Source organism: Uloborus diversus, chromosome 1 (genome assembly GCF_026930045.1).
Source record: "Uloborus diversus isolate 005 chromosome 1, Udiv.v.3.1, whole genome shotgun sequence".
In the NCBI taxonomy this organism is placed as follows: Eukaryota; Metazoa; Arthropoda; class Arachnida; order Araneae; family Uloboridae; genus Uloborus; species Uloborus diversus.
In genome coordinates this window covers 234907896-234932184 of record NC_072731.1, presented here as the reverse complement: position 1 = coordinate 234932184, position 24289 = coordinate 234907896, and the positions used below count along the sequence as shown (strand labels likewise).

The 24289-nt window shown below is 32.3% G+C and overlaps 1 protein-coding gene across 1 annotated transcript in view; it reads left to right on the top strand.

The window, feature by feature from the left end:
* Positions 1-331: 331 nt before the first annotated feature.
* LOC129219362 (nephrin-like) overlaps positions 332-24289 on the top strand; it is an 80020-nt gene continuing 56062 nt past the window's right edge. Inside the window, exons 1-2 of the mRNA XM_054853739.1 lie at positions 332-341; positions 4514-4852. Coding sequence (XP_054709714.1) covers positions 332-341; positions 4514-4852 — 349 coding nt within the window. The remainder of the gene's footprint in view (positions 342-4513; positions 4853-24289) is intronic.

The following is a 24289-nucleotide window of genomic DNA, read 5'->3' as shown; positions in this document are numbered from 1 at the left end:
TTGGAACACGTGATTGAAGCAGATGGAATGCACAGCGAACAAAGTCGGTAAATAAAAACAATTTTGTGACACAGCCTCTGTCTTATTAGATTCACGCGCTCTTTCTAACCTGATGGTATATTTGTGAACTATTTATTTATTACATAATCCTGCTCCCAATGGCCAATGTAATCTGTATTCTTAGTTTCGTCGAAATCCGATGTATACAGCAGTCGCTAGAAGGTTTGACAGGGTTACTTTAGTTATAATGCCCCAGTATTAAAATTGTGTTTTGTTATCACCAATAATATTTAGTCATCTTTTAATAATACTAAAACTAATTAAAACAACAATGACTCAAGGTAATACATACAAAGTTTATTCTTAGAATTCTCTCAAAGTTTCGTCACCATCTAAACGATAAAAACCTTCAAAACACATTGTCCATTATGTGTAAATCATCTGAGAATTAAGATTTAAAGCACCAGAAAGTTTTGCGAATTTTATAATTGTGTTTAAAACAGAGCCAAAGCATCGACAAAGAAGCACATTTTTTGTAAAAAAGCAATGTAACTTGCTTTGAGCAGATATGTTTACTTTTTTTTAAACTGCAAAACGTAAGACAAAAGCCAAAACTATTAAAATTAATGATGCCATAAAAAATTAATGATGTCTCCAGACTCTGGAACAATGGAGAAACAATGTATTTAAGGCACGTTGATTATTTAATCAGAGTTTTTGTTTGAAAGAGATAAAATTCTGACTGCCTTTTTGGGAGAATTAAAAACCGCGAACTAAATGTCATTTGCTTAATGTCTTTTGAGACAGTTTTTATGCGCGCGGTTTCGGTGTTATAGAAAGTTTTGCTCTTTTTGTACCTTCCCGCATTGTGAAGTGAAGCTGACTTTCTATAGAGTTCACAGGAATGAATTATTTTAATCTCTTCATTAACTTTAATTAACCGTAGAACTAGATTTTTGAAAGTCGTTTAAAAATAAAACTGGAGTTTTAGAATTTGAACTAAAAAAATAATAGTGTTTAACTGCATTATACTTCATTTTTAGCTCCTCCTTAGGAGTAAAAGAATGGGGTTGTTTCCAAAATTTTAAAAGTTTTTTTTTCTGAAAGAGCATGCTTAAAAATATAGGATCTGACCATTTTTTAAATAAGTTGTTCAAGTTTAATATTTAAAAAAAAAAAAAAAAAAAAAAAAAACTTAAATCGGTGCGCTTTTATTGTTTACGTTTCTGTCGTGTGGCATCACAAATGATGAAATGCCATTCCGTGTTGCCATTCACGGAGAAAAATATTTAACTCGCATCTTTAATCACGTGTATTGGCAACGATAAGGTTGATAGCAGGCGTAGAGCGCAATATTTAATTCACTTCTTGATTATAATAACGTGGAAAAGTGGTAGAAAGATGCACCAAATTGCATCGTGACGTCATAAAGACCACGCCTTGTTTTCAAAATCGGACATTTTTAAAAAATTAATTTAAAAAAAACTGTTGGGAAAATGAAAGTATTTTCTTGGCCCATGTTATTTTTTTACTCATTCTATCAATTTCAGTGACTACAAGTGGTACTTTTGACTGAAGGAAACAACCCCATTGCATCCGCGATACCTTTTTATTTAATTTTCACCCAAAGTTTACATGTTACTAACCCCTTTGTTCGGCATACCTTATGCACGAAAGTATGGATAACCGAACTGTCCGATTTGACTATACATGAATTAATTATTAACATTTCACGTATGTACGTTCGCATATTCTAATGTATTTGTTATGTACATACATATCTATATGTATAACATATATCGCACAGTTTAAACACGGTGGGTCGTAAAAGGTTGAAATTTCTTACGTATGATACTACAGTCAACTCTCGTTAACTTGAAGTCCCAAGGGACCGGCTGAAACGTTCGAGTTATTGATAGTTCGAGTAACGGGAAGTTTCCACAACAGTCTCAAGAGTTTGGGACCCGGTTAAAACCTTGAGAGAAAATAAATATTCGAATTATGATCTTCGAATTATCGAGATTTGACTGTATATAACAGATTGCAACGATCTAGGATTGAAAGTTTTTACAATACGTTAGCATACACGCATAAAAGAATGTCCCGAATAAAGAATATTAGCATAAAAAATATCCTGGTTTTAAAAAATTATATTTCATAAACTATAACACTTAGCTCTATAAATGATGCATAAAAATAAAGTTTTATGGTCCAAGTTTCTTTTCCGTCACAAATGTTTGATGTGTGCTCCTTTCATAACGCAACACACATCTATAACATACATTTTAGAGTGTTTCACCGTCAACTTTTAGTGATGCTACACATATGCGATCTTTCAGTTCTTGAAATATTGTAGGCAATGGTGGTGTATAAACATTCTCTTTGACGAAATCCCATACAATTAAAAAAAAAAAAAAAACACATGGGGTTAAGTGAGGGGATCTGGCCGGTCAACACATAAAGGGTAAAATATCATTACCTGCACGCCAATTTGTATCTTTTTTTTTTTTCGGAATGTCAGTAACCCATCGAGGTGAGGAGTTTGGGGTAAACACAGGAGTAAAAAAGAAAGACGTGTACTCATACGGGAAAATATTTATTTGTAAGAAAAATACATTTTATAAGAAGTTTGAGTCACACACATTTGTTTTAAGGATTTTTTTTTTTTTTTTTTTTTTTAATGTGTGCAAACTTAGTTATTGTTCCAGAAATTACCACCGGAGAACAGTCATATTTTCATCAGTTTTGAGGTTGAATAATTTTCCTAAGACAACACGATTCATAAAACAAAACATCCTAAATTTTATTTCACTTCCAAAACTTTTTGATGCGTTCCATGCTCTCAACATTCGCTCCTTCTTCTCTCCCATGAACAGCTATCTTTGGAAATCTGAGCTCATTTCATTCTACAATAATTAAATTCCGTTAACTTTCCAACAATTTAACAATGTTTGTAAAGAGTTGATGACTGGGAAAAACTTTGCTTAAACCTCCTGCAACTTTTAATTCCTCATCTTCCCTAACGAAAGCCAGACAAATCCATACAATAGCCGTGATGAATTGAGACTGCAATATCTCTCTTTATCCGTTGCCGAGAGAAATCCATGTTTTTTTTTTTTTTTTTTTTTTTTTTTTTCTGGGTGTGTGTTTTATCTGTTAGCTTTTCTTTACTTTTCAAAATCTTTCTGGTGGATACTTTCCAGTTTTTATGCTGTGCCAAATTAGGTAGTATTTTCTAGGGTTAGAGACATGTTGTCATTGTCAGACATTTTTTAAACCTTATCAGAAATGAGAAGTACAACTATACTACGGCATAGAGCATTAAATAGTGTCCATAAATAGGTACTTAAAAACTCTTAGGTAATGTAGAACTGCTTCTACATGGAGAAGTTTGAGTGATTATGAAGGCATATGTTAGCACAAGGAACTTAAAACCACTAGTGTTGCTTCTTGAGCAGAGCTATAGAGCTGTTAGGTATACATAATTAAGTGCTTGTGGAGGTTCTCTAGTGGGATCTGTCAAAATATGTTGAAAAAATCGCACCTTAAAGGTTGAAAGAGGACGTTGTATCTTTTTCTTAATTTGGGGTAGAGATGTACCCTAGGACCAAAGTAGCCCGCGTTTTCGGTACGTTCAAAAAACTTGGACAGTTTATTTCTATTTTAATGTATAGTTTATAGTGGTACACTGTAAAAACGATTAAGAAACGTTCCTGGAAAATAATGGGCAGCTGGTTTAAGCAATTTTTGCCTGTTACAAATCTTGAAAGAGACAGGAATGTTTTTCGCTAAAATTCAGTAACCTTCCTAAATTATCCAGGAAGGCTCTTGAAAAAAATCAGAAATCTTCCCGTTTAAAGCCAGTCGTGTCTGTGGAGCTTTAGCGTAAACTTAGGTAGGTATAAATTAAGAACTTGTAACTTTCTTGAATTATCAAGAAAGTTTCAAAATCAGTGTTGGAAACATGGCTAAAGCTGAGACAGAATTACAAGAAATTATCAAGAATTTTACTCTCCGGCAATTCTTGAAACGTTAAGCAGTCCATTGACTGACTAAGCTCATTTTGGGAAATGCATCAGTCTGGGCGGGCCGCAATGGAAACTAAAACCGAAAAGTTTATAAATACGCTCAGTTAATCTTTAAACTGGGAAATAAAAATATTTTTGACAGTAGTGAGAAGCCTGCATTCGTGAACTCGTAGCAATTAAAAAAACATTTTGACAATGTTTCTTGATTTTTCCAGAAAGTGGATAAAAACCAGTGAAATCCCAAAACGTTACACGGAAATCAGCAGTAACGTTTCGGAATTTTTTTACCGTGTAAGTGTAATAGTTTATGAAACATAAATTTTTTAAACTCTGACATTATTTTACGCTAACCCTATATTATTATGAATACTCGATGGAAGTAATGATGTTTTTCTTTATTTCCACTCCAATTTCGTTATTGAAATTTAAAATGATTTTTGGTGTTTTACCTGCACGTATTACAACTTGCTTTGTTTTCTTTTCAGAGATCCCAATTCCATACAAAGCAGTATCAGGTAGCCATATGTCCTTACCTTGCGATATTTCTTCCACACTGCCTGATGATGAAGTGTATCTGGTACTATGGTACAAGGACGAAATTGCCACTCCCATCTACAGCCTGGATGCCAGACGTGGAAAGTTGGGACAAGCGAGGCACGCATCTAGTGAGGATTTGACGGGAAGAGCATTTTTTACTTCTGTAGGACAACCAGCTGTGTTGCAAGTCGATAGGATAACTTTAGACGATGAGGGAATATATCGTTGCCGAGTGGATTTTAAAAAGGCCAGAACAAGACATTCCGCTTTGCTTGTGTCTATAGTCGGTAAGTTCGAAACAGTTAGTTCCTATGCTTTTCGATTATACATAGAATGAGAACGTTTTGCTCATAGGTCTTTTACTTCCTTTTACGAAGTAAAGGAAGTACTGTATTCGCGAAAACATTTTGACCCAAAAATAGGCCTTAATTTCAATTTTGCTCGCCCTCGAATGAACTTTTTTTTTCTAACTGACCACACGTGGATGTATGCCTAAGAACATATAGACACCCGAAATATTATTTCTGACGATACTTGATTTATTTACAAGAGTTTACTTGTGACTTCTGTATGTACGTAAGTGCGTATGTGCGTATGTGTGTATGTACGTATGTATCTCGCTTAACTTAAGAACGATATGTCCTAGAAAGTTGAAATTTGGTACGAAGACCTCTAGTGGGATCTAGTTGTGCGTCTTCTTTTGGTTTCCATTCGTATGTTCCTAAGGGGGTCTTTTACACCTTTTTGGGGGGAAATCATTGTTAATATCAATGCAAACTCAAGTGGTGTTATAATTTGGAAAACACTTGGCGACATATTGCCAAGACATTTCGGCGATAAAGTAGGTGGCGACATCTCGGCGAGACAGCTCGGCTATTAATTTATCTCGGCGACAAATTAGGCGTATTTTTGTTTTTTTTTTTTATTTGGTTTTATTTTGCCCACTATTGGCGATATTTAAAGGGTAAACCATTGAGTCACATTAAAATGTCCAAAATTGGGAAATTAATCTGCATAAAAGTTTTTTTTTTTTTTTTTTTTTTTTTGCTACAGTTCACAACAGACTTGGGGAAAAAATGTTTAAAGTGTTTCTTTGCTTACTCCAAGGTACTACTATTATCATCAAATTTGCGTAAAAGGAAGTCATGTGATGCACACATCAGCTCGTTTCTTCTTATTAAGATAACTCAAGTTCTCTCGCGACCTTTGGTTGTGTTGGTGAGCTTTTTGCAATTATGAAGATGCTTCATTGTAGCCTTGAAATAGCTATATGCTGTATTTTCTTCAGAATTTGTGCTTTATTTACGTTGGTTTTTCACTTTAATATTACTGTCAAATGTTTTAACACAAAACCAAGGCTCAAAAATTTAGGAAATTTTTCTGTAAACCACCCTACCTATATGGTTCAGTTTTTTTTTCTTTTTTTTTTTTTTGTCAAATTATTCATAATATTGTTTTTCAGAAATATATTAATGTAATTTATTGTTTTTTACGGAAAACTTAAAACTTTTTATTTTTTACAGCAAATATAAATACGACGCATAGGACCTGTTAGAGGTTCTGGAATCATTTAGACGAAATTAACTCCGAAATTTTATATGAAGCCAATGTTTCCATACAAATGCTAAAACGTTTGGCTTGACGCCAAGCATTGACAGTTTTCATCCAGAAATTTATAGTAAACTTTGAGCTCAGATGCGTTCATATGCATGAATTATGTATGAGAATTAGTCTGATAAATTATAAAAGTGAAGAATCGAAATAGTTTTCAAAGAATTTAGGCGTTTAATATTTTACGGGAATGTTTATCACTTACGTACGCTAAAATATTATGAAGCATTTTCAAAATTTTTCGCCATGAACGTTTAAAAAATATAGATACATCCTTCACATCATAATTTAAACTTACTACAGATAGTTCAGAAAGTCTTCTTCGACAGTAAGAAAAAAATTGAATCCCGAGGAAATATTCAACGGTAACGCTAAGATCTTGACCAGCTGTTTTCAAAAACATTAAAAAAAAAAAAAAAAAAAAACGCATGCAAATCATTAACTTACACAGACAGAAAAGATCATGTATGCTTTGTCGTGATTTCCAACTGGCTAACCCATTTGGTAAAATTACTGGTGTCCACGTGGTTGACGTTCAGTTCTCACACGACTTTCTGGTTGCGTGGTGATTTTTTGCACTGATAAATAGGCTCCATTGTAGTCTTGAAATCGTTATATGCTTGAGGGCGATTATCGAAAAAATGTCCCGTGCGTAACGCAAAGTTTTTTTATTTTATTCAAGTAACTATTAATTAAATATGTGATTAACTGTTATGCTTTGATAATACATTAAAGCATGTATTATTCCTTAACAACACTATTTTTTGAAGGCTTTGGTTAGCTGGAAAAAATAAAAAATTTAGCGTTACGCACGGGACATTTTTTCGAGAATCGCCCTTGAAATTATTTGTGTTTTATTTACGGTGGTTTTCCACTTGAAACAAGAATCTACGTTAAAGAGCAAGGAATTCTCTCTTCTTTTCTTCATTAATCACCTTCTATACACCCTATGGTTTCTTTTTTGCACACAGAACCTCATTGAGTCGTTAGAACATAGCTCAGCGATTTTCAACTTGTCGGTTGCTCTCATATAAGGGAGACGATGTTTCTAAATGGGGACAGGCATCAGCGAGTCCCAACTCATATTGAAATACAACATTCATTTTTAATACGGATTTTTTTCTTTTTTTTTCAATACGGAATCAGCGAGAAGGGGACTCCGCCCCCTGCTCGCTGCCTCTCACCAACCCTCGAAGATAGCTTCGCAATCTTATTTGATTCGCAAATATTTAAATTTTCAATTAGAAAGAAACAGATAAAAAAACCCACTATGAGTTCAATTTGGAACAAAAAGCACCCTTTTCCCGGGTTATAAACTAACCTGCAGAGCTGCAGGTGCTAAGGGGTTCCTGAACATTGAATAACTGCAGGTTTGTACGTTTGAAAAGTCTCTTCATGTTCGTGATCTCTAGTAATATATTTTGCTCTTTAGCTTGTATCTTGAATTGAGTTGTGCCTAAGATTTTCCGTTAAAATTGAAACCATTAAATTTTGTAAATAAGAAAAAAAGAAACGAACGAATCTAAAAGACGTTAATATAGCAACCAAATAAAGCATCAATAATTTGAATACAGATAAGATTTTTCGAACTTGATTAAAACGGTTTTTATTTTTTTTCCTTTGGAGATAGAAGCTTAGTTTTCTACCAGAGGTTGAGTTGGATCTGGAGTAAAAAAACCCGCTCTTTCCAGTGGTGTCAAAAAGAAAACTGTGGCTCGATTATTTCTCTTGTTACTGATAGTGATAATGAATGAAGTAGTGAATAATTTTCAGCTAAGTCTAAAAAATGTCGAGCTAAAGACGCAAATAACTCCCGCCGCAATTAGGTTAGAACATTAAAACAAATTGCGTAGAACGCGGAAAATTCCACCCATTTTAACGATATAAAATATTAATAAGTGCAAGTAATTTTCATCCCAATATTAAGCAATATAAGCGAAAATTGAGCTTAAAAAATAAATTACACAAAACCCCAGGTGCAAACCACAGGGACTCGAAGCAATTTTGTACAAAATTTCAAGGTTGTAGGTGTTATGGGATCTCTTGGACATAGGCTCCTGCCACAGACTTCCTTAACAATTTATTTGAAACTTACTTTTTTTTAATATAAAGAGATATGCTGGTTGCACAAATTATTCATTAAAAAAACAAAACAAAAATCCATAATAAGCAGTAAGTTACCATGCTACATTCCATATACCGACAGCGAAGTTCTTTTAGCTGACATTTTCTTGCCGATGATATGGAATCTGCCTCCAGTTCGGTTATTAACTATGTCAGATCATTAGTTATTAACCATGTTACAGACAGATGTGTTCAAAACTGCAGTATCTGGAAGTCATAACCGGACTGTAAGTATAATACATGTAGTTCTGCCTAAGCCCTGGCTTAAAGGCTGTAACCTACTACTTTTTTTTTATTATTTAACTATTCAGAAGCTAAAGAGCATCACATACATAGAGGACTGCAATCCAAGCACCTTGCCTCCGGATACACACAGGAAATATTTACATCACAAGAGAAGGAAATAACACCCACGGCACCGGCGGAAATCGAACCCACTACCTCCGGCTTAGAAGACGAAGTTTCTAGTACGGAGCTTTGGAGGTTCCCTAGCTTACTACTTAATTCCCAAATTTAACCTTCTAATTCACGAGTTGAACCACAACATTGCTCCGGATTCTCGCTGGTGTAGTAAATTTATTTTAGCTACCAGCTTGCTGGAACTCTCAGCTCTAATGGTATGACATCTGATTCTATCAAGTCGTTTATTGTCATTTTAGACATATGAGTCCATAATAATCATGAAAACGCAGTCTTAGGATGCCATAACCGAGCTGTTGGTATGTTACACAAAGTTTCCATTGTTTTAGGGCAGTTTTTTAAAAATTTTTATACGTATATTAAGGCTGTAGTGTAACCGTATATTGTAGACTTAATCACGCATGCTAAAAGGTGGAGAAACGTTACCACAACTACAAATATTGCAACTGCTAGTAACAAAGACATTTTGTGAATTTATAGGAGTAAAGTTGTACAGTATGATACCCCAGTTCCGGAATCTCGAAATTCGACAGACCCGAAATCCAAAACATTTTCCCTTAAAAAATGTTTTAAAAAATTTATAAAAATATTTTTTTTATTTTTTATTTAAAAAAAATCCTACGCATTTTTAATTTTAAAAGTTTAAAATTCTTAACGTTCAGCAATTACTTTTTGAAAACACAGTGCTGTCGGATCAGCTTTTTTTTTTTTTTTAACGTTTTTTCGTTGCCACGTGATATGCGTATATAAGCGTTTTGCTGTAATTGTACAGCAATTTTTTATCATCCACTTTCCATTAATGACAACTGTTTTTTTTTCTTCCCATAAGTAATAATAAAAAAACAACACCCGCAGAATAAATGCCGCTGCAAATTATCTGCGATTTTTGTTTTAGCATAATGAAGTACATTTTCATTCAGATTGATCAAAAATAAAAGAAATTTAGCGCAAACATTAGCGAAATCAGAAAAAACGTGACGAATACCGCACAACAGGCGAGTTTTTACTCTTTATTGTGAGTAAGAATCCAACATCCAGAAAATTCCGAAAACCAGAAAGGTCATGGTTCCGAGAATTCCATACTGTATTTACTTAGCTTGTCATCAGTAATAGAGACCGAATACAGTTTACACAGGGTTGAGTTGATACGATGACTTTTTTTTATAGAATAATTGTGCTCCAAGAAGTAAGCGTCTTGTTAGGAAATAATTCAATTATACGAATTTGAGTTATATGCGGAAGAACCTTTCTTTTTCAGTTTAATAGTTATTGGATTTTTTTCAAATGCAAAAACTACATTTTTGTGAATTTTTTAACTTATACAAATTAGTTATAACCGCAGGGATTTTTTTTCTCTCTCTGCCGTTTTCAAGTTGCTGTAATGGCGTTATTACAGCACGCATAGATCAGGTTGATACCGTTCAAGCCCGACGAGAGGCCACATCAGCTTAGTCGGAACCTAGGGGCACGAGCCTGAGGGGGCTCGGCGACACTGACCAAAAAAAAAAGAAGGAAAATAATTATTATTTTTTTTTTCGTCACGAAATGCACCTTATCAGAAACAAAAACTAAGCAAACTTCACTTTATTTTGCAATATTTTTTCGAAACGATGCGTCAAATTACAATTTTCCAACAAAGTTTGTTTGAAACAATACCTCCTTTATGTATGGAATATATATTTGCTTTCGGTTATCTCTCAGGAGCCAATGTTAAGGTTTCTTGAACTGTTCCTAAATGGAACGACGCATTACTCAAATCAAAAGGATAACTTCTATACATGTTCTTCATCAAAAGCTTTTTCAACAAAGTGTTTAAATCCACACTGCCTTTAAGGTCGGATAAATCTTTGCCTTAAATTTCGCCGTAGGAGCTATTGTTCAGTTTTATTGACCTGTTTAAAACTGACCAAAAATTGTTTAGTTGTTGTAAACATAATTTTCCATACGTATTCGTCCCCAAGAAATCCAACAATAACCTTTTCATTTTAAATGAACACAACAGAAGAAAATTAATTTTTATTTTAAAGAAATACAGTGCAAATAAGCACGAAACTGCAGTCCTCGGCTGGAAATGACTGAGCTGGCGGTGTATTTCACGTACAACAAATTTTGTTTAAAGCAATTTCTCCTTTTCATTTGGGATTCATATTTACCTTAAACTTCCGTGTGGGTGATGTTGTTAAATTTTTTTTGAATTGTTAAAAATTTAATAAAATATTGTTCAGTTTCCTTGCCGAGATTTTCTGAACAAAAAAGTTTGGTTAAATCGGACTATTCCCTTCAAAGTTATTACGGAAGAATATTAAAAGTTGGAGACACATTTTATTCATTTTTGATTTTTGATTTTTTAATAGATTTTTTAAACATGCATTGAGCCTTTTATGCTTTTGGCCATATTTAGCTTATACTAAATATGCCAAAGCCAGCAGATATTAAATTAAGATATTATGGAAAGAGATGTACGGACGGTTTGAAATTGAACGTACCATATTTTACTTTCAACATCATGTCAGATGTTTTGCAGCAAATCATCTCCAAATCCTCGAAACGGTGCAAAATATCCGCAAGAACAAGGTGCAAAAATCAGCTGTTTTAGGATATGGACAATATTCTACCTATTTTTATGACTCCTAGCACTTCAATGCAACTGTGTAAACTAAACGTACTTTGATAACTAAAATAACGTTGAAAAGTGAGGCCTCTCAAGAACCCTTCTGTAAATTATTCACTTACTCAACAATCTATTGCAATTTATTCTTTAAAAAAAATTGAATTTGCCTACAAATTCGTGTTGGAGATTTAAAATAAAGTGCTGACAGTTGGTTTAGCTGGTACATATACGTATAAGCATTGTGGAGAAGATAGCCATAATTAGGCTTCTGTTAGTCGCCAAACAGATTTAATTTTATCATTAGACTCTGATAAAAGTTTTAAACATTTTATTAGTCTTCGTCGAAAACAACTTAGAAAGTTCATTTCATTGAATTAATTCATCAGTGTATTAACTTTTCATTTGGGTATCAACGCATCAATTTAATCCATGTTAAGTACCTATAGTTTTACAATGAAAAACTTTTTATACATAAACGAGCTGTTGTGTGCATAACATGACTTCCTTTTTCACCAATCAAAAGTTATTTCCCGAATTGTTAGCAATTTTAATGTGATTCAATAATTAACTCTCTGAATATCACCAACAATGGCTAAATTAAAACTAGATTTAAAAAAAAATCGCCAAATTTGTCGTTAAGTTGGCGACTAAAAGCTTGGCGATACATTGCCAAGTGTTTGCATTAATTATAACACCACTTGAGTTTGCATTGGAATTAACATTGATTCCCCCCAAATTGGTGTAAAAGACGTCCCATTGGAACATCCGAATGCAACCAAAAAGGGAGGTGCACAACTAGACCCCACTAAGAGTCTACGTACCAAATTTCAACTTTTTAGCACATATCGTTCTTCAGTTATGCGATATACATAGGCACATACGCACATCCGCTCATACGCACATACGCACATGCATAGATACGTACATACGAACGTCAGGAGAAAAGTCTTTGTAATTAACTCGGGGAATGCCAAAATGGATATTTCGGGTGTCTATACGATCTAATGCACTTATCCACTTGACGTCGGGTTGAAAAAAAAGAACTCATTATTAATTCGGGGGTAAGCAAAATGGAAATTATAAGGCCGAGTTTTGTGTGTAAATTTTTTCGCGAATACAATACTTCCTTTTTTGTAGAAGGAAGTAAAAAACAATATGGTTGTAGTCATCAATTGACAGAAATATACAAATAATATTACGTGAAATGATTTTAGTGCATAACATTAGAAACATAAATTCGAAAAATCAAAATGTAACATGTATAAAACTGTACCAAGCCTCCCCTACACTTACATACATTACACTTCAAATAAAGACGATCATAGTAAAATAGCGAAAAGGAGCTCCAAAGTTCATTTTTTAGTTTTCTCAAAGGTTTCCCATAAGTTCTCATCATTAGTTTTTCCAATCGATATTTTCAGTTATTTAGATTAAGTTTCTCGATATCGGTTTTGCAATTTTGTCTCGTAGTTCATTTCTGTGCATTGAAGGGAAATTGCTTGCAGCTCCAAATCGAGGATACACAATATTTCTTGTGCTTTACATAGCCTAGCTACATATATTCCATCGTACTTTTTTGATAATTTTGATACTTTGTAAAAACATTTTTAAAGCAACAAGTGTATGAAACTTATTATTTAAATGTTTGCATCATTTACTGTTTTACATATGTCGTGCCTTATGGTGAATAAATGCTTTAAAATTAATATTCATGTACAAGATCATCGAAGACGTCTTCTTCATTAGTTGACAACACTGTTGTTGACAATGATTGTCTTGTACCACAAATTCTGATTTTTTTTTCAAAAATATTTTACTTTATTTTTATTATTTCTCAGTTGTGAAAAAAAAATTCCTCCTCTTATGAAGAAGATTGCTTTTTGTACCTTTCTTGTAAAATATAGTTTTATTTTTGCGTATTCTTCAATATGCACCTCATAATAACGAAACACTAAATCGTAAGTAAAAATAAAACTATGTTTACACTATACACTTCTATAAAATAAAGAACAAAAAATGTTCGAAAACATAGAATTAAAATATGCAAAAATGATTCAGAAAAACTATACTGACCAATGAAATCTTTAGTAGATTGAGATTAATCATTCTATAAAATCAAAAGAGAAATAAAAGAGCACAGCACCAAACAACATGGAACAACACATTTATTTCATGAATACAGCTTCAAAGTTGTACTCATTATTAGAAAATATAATTAGCGATTTTATTTTTTTATTTCTGTAATTTATGTTAGTTCCTATTGTAATAAATTTGTAGTAAATTTGTGCGTTCTAGCTCTCATTAAAATAAAATAATACTATCATTTGAAAATAATTTTAAAAGTATAATTTTAAATTTAAATAATTGAAAGCGGTGGACAACTTGATTTTATTTGCTCTGTATTTTCAAAAGCGTTTTAATGCGGTTGACTTCGGTATTCTTTTGAGAAATTTGTACAAACATTCATTTTCACATTAATCTTACTATTTTTTTTCTTTTTTTTCATACTTTAGATGTCGTATATTATATGTTCATTTCAATGCTGCTATTTTGGGTTAGTTTACTAATCTTTCTGGCGAACCGAAAGGCATTAATTTAGAGGGCCCTTGTTTTTTATTTTATTCATTAACAGTTATTATATAACTTTTCGCTATTATAACTACCTATTGTACGCCGATGATTTAAAGCTTTTTAAACATTCTTACTATCTACAACGTTACTTTTTAATTGAGGATAATATGCACTGGTGGTGAATGTAAAATAAGCTTCATATAAACGTTTGTAATGCAGTGTTTTGAAGTACAGTCGTAAATCGGAGCCATTCATTCATTCTTATGAAACTGACAAGCAGTGTTTTTCGTGTTTGAACTTTGTAACGGATTTGAGAGCCACTTTCAGTTATAAGCCCGATTTTACGCAACATATTAAAACAACTGTTTCAAACGAATATAAGGTCCTTGGTTTTCTTAAACTTACCAATATGAATTTTTCTAACGAACGAGCGCTTAAGACGTTTTGTTTTTGTCTTGTGCGCTCCAACTATGAAGTCTACATTCTTACTTGCAATCCCTAGTAGAATAATAAAGCTACAATTTTCGCACAAATTCAATCTAACATTATTTATTACTTGCATAATGGAATTGATAACCACGATTTTTGACTTATTCTTACTCTAATTTATGAAAGATCTGCAATGTTCCCAGTCTGATATCTCGTAGTATTTTTTTTTTCTATGAGTTCTTAATAATCGCAATGACTGCTCCAATATTGATAATTTTATCCAATTGATTTCCCAAACAGTACTCTTAGTTTAACTATGTTGATAGTTTTGTCTTTTTGAAATTCGCAAACTTTTTAACATTTATCGTCGCGATTGTCATATTTAAATGCATAATCTGATTTAATTTTTTTGTGAATTATTTGACACTGTAATTGGATTTTTTCTGTTGTGTGCATCTTTTTTTTCATAAAAAGAAAAATAATAATAATAATTTAAGTAATTCTTCGAATCACTCGAACAATCAATTAATTCAAAATGTTCTATTATGTATAAATTTTAAAATGCATCCCGCCCTTTTTATATTGCACACAGGAAAATATTCATGCATTTCTTTATTAGAAAACAAAATTATGCTTACAAGTATGATCTGACTATTTTTCAATGTTTTCTCAATACAAGGCTTTGTACATTAATGAGTACTTAAAATCTGAAAATTTGGAAGCTCGATAATATTGTCAGAAAAATCAAACGGCCAGCTAATGTGCAAAATAAAGGTCAAGTAATGGGCAGCTAATGTGCAAAATGTCTGCCTGTCTAACATAGGGTAGACCGACCAGTGAGTGAATACCACCCAGTGAACGAACAGCGTGTCATTTTTTTTTTTTTTAAATAAGCTTCCTAAATTTTGTTTCTGAATAAATTCACTACAAAAGCGTTCTTTATTGATATTCTAAGCTATCTGACGCCTGATTGGTTGCTTTGGATACGTATTTTTTTCCTGGAAAAAATTTGAAATTTTACTGCCGTGAATCGTTCTTTCTCTCTTTCAAAATAATAAGGCTGGTTTCGTGCTAGCAATTATTTTGACACATATTATTTTTATCGATAAATTTTATTTTTTAACTCTACGAAAGAAAAATTAAGTATACATATTTAGGCTATGGATTTAAAATGTTTCAGTCAATGCAGTATGCGTAGATTTTCAGGTAGAGGGGTGTTCACTGACTGGGTACGAAAAATTGCGAAAACCCTGTGAATGAACAATGGCAAAATTTCTTTTGATGAAAAAGAAATTTGAAGTTTCTTTGAGATATTTTCATTTTCGTACTTTTTTGTAACGCAGATAGTTTTATATGCTTATTTATTTATGTATTTCATTACGTATTTTATAATTTCTTTATTTTTGTATTTGCAAACAATGCACTTTTTAAGATAAATAAATACCTTTGTGCTGAATAGTAAAGTCAGACAAAACAACGTAAGTAGAAGCACAAATTTGTAATTTTATCCATAAGCTCATTATTTTTTGCATTGAAAAAGGCGTTCCCTGTAACGCCGAAACACGTGTCTGCTGTAATTTACAAATTTGTGCTTCTACTTACGTTGTTTTGTCTGACTTTACTAATGCACTTTTTACTCAGTTTTACCTTTTATCTACCTATATCTCTATCTGTATATTAACCTACCTACCTACATCTATCTTTCTATATCTTTATCTCTCTTGATAGATAGACAGGTAAATAGAGATATAGAGAAATAGAAATATATATATACAAAGAGAGAGAATAGATATGTATGTATGTTTGTATATAGATATATAGATAAATAGATAGAGGAAGATATAGAGACAGATATATAAAAAAAGAGGTAAATAGATCTATAGGTAGATAAATATAGAGATATATAGCTAGGTAGAGAGACTGATATAGAGGTAGATAGTAGATATATAGACAGGTAGATAGACCGATAGATATATATAGGTGGATAGATATAGATAGGTAGATATATTGATAAGGAGATAGATATATAGGTAGATAGATATATTGATAAGGAGATAGATAGATAGGTAGATAGATATGTAGATAAGTACATATATAGATTGATAACTACATTGATAAATAGGTAAAAAGACATAGAGATAGACCGATAGATGTGTAGATAGAAAAATAGATAGAAAGGTATATTGATGGATGGATAGAGATATAAAAAGATAGATATAGATAGATAGATAGACATAGATACTTATATAAATAGATATAGATAGTTATATAAATAGATAGATAGATCTCAAAGAAACTTAGTTTCTTCTTGAATCAAAATTTATCATGTTCATTCACTGGACGAATTTGTGTTCATTTACTGGTTCGAGTTGTTCATTCACTGGGTCGTTGTGCCATTTTTTTTAAACACCTAAAAAAGTCGGAAGCGGTATCATTTAAGTTCCCACGATTTTTTAGAGATATTTACATAGAGCAATTGAAATGTTTTAACTATCACGTTCTGTATAGTTTAGAATTTAAAATTACTAGAATTTTTAAAAAATGAAATTGTGCTTAACTGTTCATTCACTGGTCGGTCTACCCTATCTGACAAAAGAAAAAAAAACAGGAGAAGAGTTAGCGAGTTAGCGCTAAAAGTCAGTAACCTTTCTGAAATTTACCTGGAATTTTTCTGAAAAAATTAGAAATCTTCTAAATAAATGTTAGTTATGTTTCTAGAAAAAAATAGGAAGCTTTAGAGAAACTTGGATACGCTTATCGTAATTGCTTGGCACCTTCTTGATTTACCGAGATAGCTCCTAAAGAATCTACGGCCGAAAGTAAGCAAATGACGAAAATTTTATTTGCCTACAATTCTTGTAAATCCGTAATAACCAGAGACTGTGGTTTGCTCTCGTTTGGGGCTCAGTCAGTCTGGAAGGGTGGGAAGTGAGCTGAAAGCGAGACCCCTAGTGAGATGGTTGAAAATATTTTTGCTTTGGTAGCTGAAGACATTTTTCACAAGAGTGAGAATTCTGCTTTCATTAAACTTGTAACAGTTCAGGAAACTTTTTCATAGAAATACTTAGTAATCATAGAAAACTGGAGGAAACCAGTTAAATTCCCATAATGTTACCTGTAACGTTTCGGAGTTCTTTTACATAACTTAAACGGAATCAGTACCTTAAATCCTTTCAAAAATTCGATTTTTGATTTTGATATATTTTAAAACTCCATTTGAATACCTTTTTAATGATACAAACTTCTTGACCGTGCTCATATTAGAAGTATGTTAAAATAAGCTTCAAAAAAATGTAAGCCTGTTTTGATGAGGTATGATTATCTCCTTTAAATTGCAATACTTTGAAATGGTATTTTTGATACTAAATGTTCCTTTTTCTCAGAAACTAAATTGTGTTAGGCTTTGAAAATTTTACCACCAATTCCATACATCTAATTGCATATACTGAAGTAAAATTTTTCTCATATTCCAAAAATATTTTTATAGAGCTGATTTCGTGTAGCAAAATGGCATTTTTTGAAAAAAATACAATGACTTACACATCAGATTTTTTTTGTAAAACTAAGGTTTATTTCTGTAAAATTTTACTTCAGTGCAGAGAAAAGAATCCACTTAAGGTACAGAAAAAATTTCATAAGTATATCTGTAATAGATTTTCAGAAAAAGGTACATGAACCTGTACAAATTAACGTTGACGTTATAGGGGGTACTGACTTTCTTTAATGTCTATTATATAAACGCAAAGTAGAAAATTGCTACTCAACATCACAAATTAGAAAATGAACATTTCTTCTACTAAAAATGAGCACGGAGAGGAAAATAGAGAACGACGTAAGACATTTTTTAAATGTTTAGCAGATAATACTCTTAGAAAAGCTTTTACACGACAGCTCTCCAAGGGATAAGTAATGCAACTAAAATTAACGGTATAAAAACGTTTTGACTAGAAGCTATACCATTACACAGAACATAAACCGCATCCATTTCTGCTATATATACTTCGCTAGTAATATTCCCTAAGCCCCAGCAGTCCTTATCTCAGGCAGCGAGGCAAGAGCAGCTGAACTGAGTAATGTGCTAGTTGCTTGGATTTTATCCTTTTACACGAAAAGTTTAGGTTGTAAAGCATCCGTCGCCATGGAAACTTGATATTTTATCAAGTAACATTTAATTATCGCACTTCCGCCAGTCTAGTACCTTTTAATTTTGTCCACAGCTTCAATTATTTAGTCGCTTATCCGCGGTTCGTGGATTATTCATTGGCCGAAGTTACAGAGATGAATTGACGACTACATGGGGATTCCGTAAAATAATTTAGTTTCACTTATTTTTACATTTTCACTCCATTGGTGATTTCAGTGTATTATTGATGCAAGAGTGTTCAGGCATCAACCAGCAGAGCATACATAATTTTGAGAGCTTAAAAAGGCATTAAAGCACATCGCAGTGGTTTTAAACAGTTCTTTAATGGGTGTACTATCAGCGACTTGGCGGTATCTTGCCAAATTTGGCACCAAAAGGTTGCTAATGACTGGCATTACATTTGCTTCATCAAGTTCGGGTTATGTTTGACGCTGTATTTATTTACGCTTTTTTTTCCTTCTTTCATTTACAACTAAAATGAATTTGATGCATTCATACAACTTTTTTATGACAATAGAAGGAACATTTGATAAATAAATAAATAAAATAATCTATATAAATAAAACAGAGAATATATGTGTAAGTTCCTTACACAAATCAAGTTTACGTCAAATCTCGACCAAATTTGGCAAAGTGGTGCTTCGGCACCCGAGAACGAACGTGGGGGGGGGGGGGGGTTGAACGCCAAAAAGGAACTGAACCGTTCGAATTTTAATTTTAGGATCCGAAAAGTGCGTTTTTCTGTTATATATAGGGGTAAAAAAAAATCTCAAGAATTAAAATAAAATATTCGTGGAAACCTCTGATTTTTCTGCCTTAGATAAAATTTGCTAAAATATTCCAAGGTAATCATAACGTGAATTATAACTGTTTTTAACTAATTTCATGCTGAAATGTAAAGAAATGTAAATTGCTAAAATGAAAAAAATGTAAGCCTTCAATTAGAAATTCATTGTTGACCACAGTCATCGTTGATTGATGCTTTTAGAAAAAATTGTAGCGTGAAGAAAATCCTTGGGAAGAAAGATCTGTTGCCTTTTTTTTTTTCTCTCAAACATGAACAAATAAAATTCTGGCTTTATTTTGTGGCTTTTCTTGTAATCGGAGAATTTATTTTTTTTTCCCATTTTTGGTTATTTTCCCGCAATTCGTCGGGAATCTGCAGATTTTTTTTTGCTATTCAGGCTTGATTTTTGAGCACGCGCCACTTGACATAACTTTTATTTTCGAGGTAAACCGTGCAAAGCTGGGGGACGCAGCTAGTTAAATAATAAATAATATCATAATATTAAAAAAATTAAAAAAAAATTATACGAATAGTAGTAATAAAACTAATATTAATAAAAAGTGATAATAACAATAGCAAAAATAACAACAGTAATAATAACAACAATAATGATAACAATAAAATTAGTAAAAAAAATTGTGAGCATAAGGCTTCGGTGCCTTCACATTCATTTGCTTTTAAATGAATAAACAGTGTAACGGGTAGACATGTTTAAAATGCAGATTTTTTTTGTTTTTTGAGTGAGATAGTTTACATTTTCACTTCTAGAAACAGATGTCAAATTTTTTTATTCGCTTTTTTCCCGCTTATTTTACTTGTGCTATCTCAGAAATTAATTACCTTTGTGAAACAGAAAAAATAGCATTTTGCATACTCCATGAGTAGAAACACAATCAGTAACATGCTTTTTGCCTCAATCAAATAAAACATTGATTTTTTTATACAAAACTTCTTCATAGACTCTTCATAAAATACGTTTCATACATTTTTTATCATACATTTTTTACTTGCTATCATAATTTATATGCCAGGTGGATTTTTTTTATTCACAAAAAATGCATATGCAGTCATGTTTGGTAATTGCTCTAACTTATTTATGAATACGGTAGTAGTGTTAGCAAGAATGTAGCATCAATCATAAAATTATATTAATAGACATATCTCATTTGCCAAGAAATGAAAGTGTAAATGTAGAGGTTATTTAAGTTCATATATGTGCTGTGTGATATGATTAATGTGTTTTCCAAATGAGAGCTGAATGAAAAATGATTTTTGGGAGCTCTGATGCAAATGAATATTCTTTCTTGACATTTAGAATGAGCTGTTTTGGATCTCATAAAAATAAACTCAGTGTGGAAGTGATTTGGAATAAGTTCAAGGAACGAATTTAAGAAAACAACTAAGATACAGCACTAAAGTTTTTAAATCTATTTAAAAATTTTATAATGTAATTGCTTGTAAAAAATAATTATAAGTCCGTGAAAAAAAAAAAGAACTGGCCCTTTTTGCGTGGTGGCAAAAAATTGGCAAAAAATATTTTTTGAAGGTTCTGTTTTGATGAATACATTTTACAAAGCCCGTTTCCCTGCTTTAGTATGGCAAGGTTAGTTTTGAATACCACGTAATACGTTTGATATCAAGTACCATTTTTTTCATATTGGTATCTTAAAATTTCATTGCAAGCAGATGATTTCTTTATTTATAATTCCGCAAATGCATGAGATAATAGTAGCTTTCAGCTTTGAAATTCGAAATTAAGGTCGAGATTTTTTTTTTTAATTTTAAATAGTTAACAGAATATACATAAATTCAGGAACATAGAACAGCAAAACAACAAGATTTTCTAAAACAATAGACATTTTTTTTAAGTTAAATTCTAAAAGACTATTTAAAGGAATAGAACCTATAACATTTGAAACACTTGAAATTCAAACGAGATTACTGATAAATACAAAGAGGACGCTGTTTAGGTGATGCTTGCTGTTCGTTACATGTCTTTCAAGTTGGCCAAACTTACCCAGCAAAGTGTCCCACGGTGCCAGGCACGAATATTTGATAGGTATGAAATTTCATGGCAACTCAATGGGGAACCCATCAGGGTTTTTTCTCCTCAGCCATATAGGTACATATGGCTGCTCCCCTCAATCACCACATACGGTTAAACCCTTACCAATGTTGATACAGTGATGATTGTTGGGGCTTTACATAAATAAATAAATAGATACATTTGGTGAGATTACACTCCTTGAGTGCTTTGATTCTTTAAAGTATCTACTGTCGAGACTCATAAATATCAAAATCAAAATCCATAATGGGAGCAGCCATAGCCTTAGAAACATAGTCGGCAGTATCATTTCCGTCTAATCTAATATCAGGAAGAATCCTTTGGAAAGTTCATGAAGAATCCTTTTAAAGTGATTCAATGGCTGTATCTCGTGAAATTACTTTTGAGCTAACGTATCACTTTTATAATTCCTGGAAGGCTGCCATGGAATCTACAAAGAAATGCATATTTTTTCGATATTTGATTTATAGACTTTTAAGCACTTTGTAACAAGTTTATAAAAAAGCAAAAGCTAGAAACTTTTTATTAAATTCAAATTTACACAATGGTGACGGAGGGACATTTTTTAGACATGATTTTCTTACTAGCATATACTCCCCAAAAGTTCAGTTAATCTTTAAAAGGGAAAATTCTGAAAAAATAGAGTACTTACAGGAGTTTTTAATCGTTATAATTTGACCTCTCTTTTAAAGTCTTTTTTTTTTCAAAATTACGCGCTTGTTAATGGTAGTGGATGGACAAGAAATTTAAAGCAATGAAACTTGATAAGTTTCAATTTATAACCTAGGAGTACGGCAGTGGCTCCACCAAGTCGAGCAAAAGTTACCCAATTTTAGTCAAATAGAAGCACAGCCGTACTCTACTTTTCTTGAAGTAACTCACGTTGTTTTTAACCTCTCCTGTAACTCCGTTGTGGGTAAAGCTAAAAGCTTGATTTTATAGTGACTAAAAGGACATGTGATAAACAGCTACGTTTGCAAATCTGGCTCCATTTGTACCAATGGTTTACAAATTATTAAGTCCGTAAATTTTATCACTGACAGATGATAGTAAAAATATTTTCAAAATTCTAAGTAACATATTTTAATCATACAAACTTGACATTTTTATTTCAGTTAGTATTTAGTATGCAAGGAAAGGAAAAATTGAAACGCTCCGAAATTTATGTCACGTGGTGCATTTTTAGAACTCCTTTTCATCATTATTGATTATATACCGGCAGATGAAAATCTCTCTCTCTCTCTCACTCCGTAAAAAGATCATTTCTAGTCAGTTGAGTTTGTTGCTGTTGCATTAAGTAATAAGTACGAGAAACACACACACAAAAAAAAAATGTTGACGTAGTAAAATATGACTATTGTACTGATTTTTTAAGCTGCAAAATAAACGAGTTTGAAGTTCGTATAAATATGTTTTTATTCTCTTAGATTTCGATAATTATGATTATTCCCAGTTTTCCTCTTTTTCGCCAGTTTTCATGACGACCAAAGATCAAGTGTTAATGCATTTCGTGTTACCAAATGTTATCACGTGTTAGTGTTAATCGACAGAATCATGATAAAATATTTATTCTGAATGCTATAATTTAATGCATGCATGAACCTTTTCATTTCAATTTTATTTATAGTGTCACCTTTAATTTTGTCATCTATTGTGTGCGCTGATGGAGATAGTGCGCTAGGTTGAATATATTACACGCGACAAAAACAATAGAATTATTTTCTTGAGTTTAAATGTTTGTCTTGTCATTGCTGCCATTGCCACACATACAATCTCAGAGGCTCGATCGGTAACGTGCTGGATTTCAAATCCGTCAGAGCCCGGATCGAGTCCCGAAAGAGATCTTGCAATGCTAAGGATAGAATTTTGATTCAGACTTATTTACACTGTGAGTCAGTCCTGAAATGTTTTAGAAATGTCTTACGAAAAGCTAAATAGATGTTTCTGAAATATTATATGCTCGCATAAAAGCTTAGTTTCACTTGTTGTGAGTCAGTATTTGGTTCCAGCATGCTGCGAATTGTTATCGTAATAAAGTTTGTAGTTTACTTTGTAATTATTTGCATCATCGTGACAGTATTTTAATGTTTTGATGATTGGAAAGATGACCCGATGTTAAAAAGATCTCGAAAAGATCGCAAAATCTATATCTTAGCAACCTATATTTGTGCGACGTAGAACCAGAAGCATGCTTCATGAGAACCTGTAGCTGACAAGAAATGTCATCCAAAAAAAAATACAAGGCTAACAACGAAATTAATGAGATCCCAACAAAAATATGAAAAGTACAAAACTTCCAAGTCTCGCTTCCACCGTAAAAAGTAGTTGCGATCTGAAGCAAAACCATATCAGTTGTTTTATTTAGTATTTTGAGAATCATCTATTTAACAACATCGTCATAATCGTTTCCTAACAAGTTTCCTGGACCATTTATAGTATCCATAATGTTATTGGAGTGTCTTATTTCTATAAAAAAATATAATGACTTGGCAGTCGCACAGCGCTACATTATGACAGATGATTTATTGATACTTTTCCATTTTGCCGGGGCAGGCGTTTAAGTAACCAAAAATGATTTAGGCAATGCAAAATGCAATATCTACACTGGTAACTTTTTTTTAAAGAATTGTTTAAATCAACACTTTTCCCGTGTATAATCCCACATGAAATCTGCTTGGCGAGATTAGCAGATAAAAAATTAATTAGTACCGAATACTCATCTATTTAGCATACCCTTAATTTAACACATGGCTGACAGGCTGCATTTATGTAAAATATATATAGGCGCAAATAAAGTGTCAAATAGATTGCCAAGAGTATGAGATGTTATTATGCTGCAGTGAGATTGCCAAGTAATTATACTAATTATAAAGGTATACAATATTAATACAGATCGTTAAATAGTTTGCTTATGAGAAAACAATTTATGCTGAAGTTGTTAAAAATGTGCTTCAGAAAACAA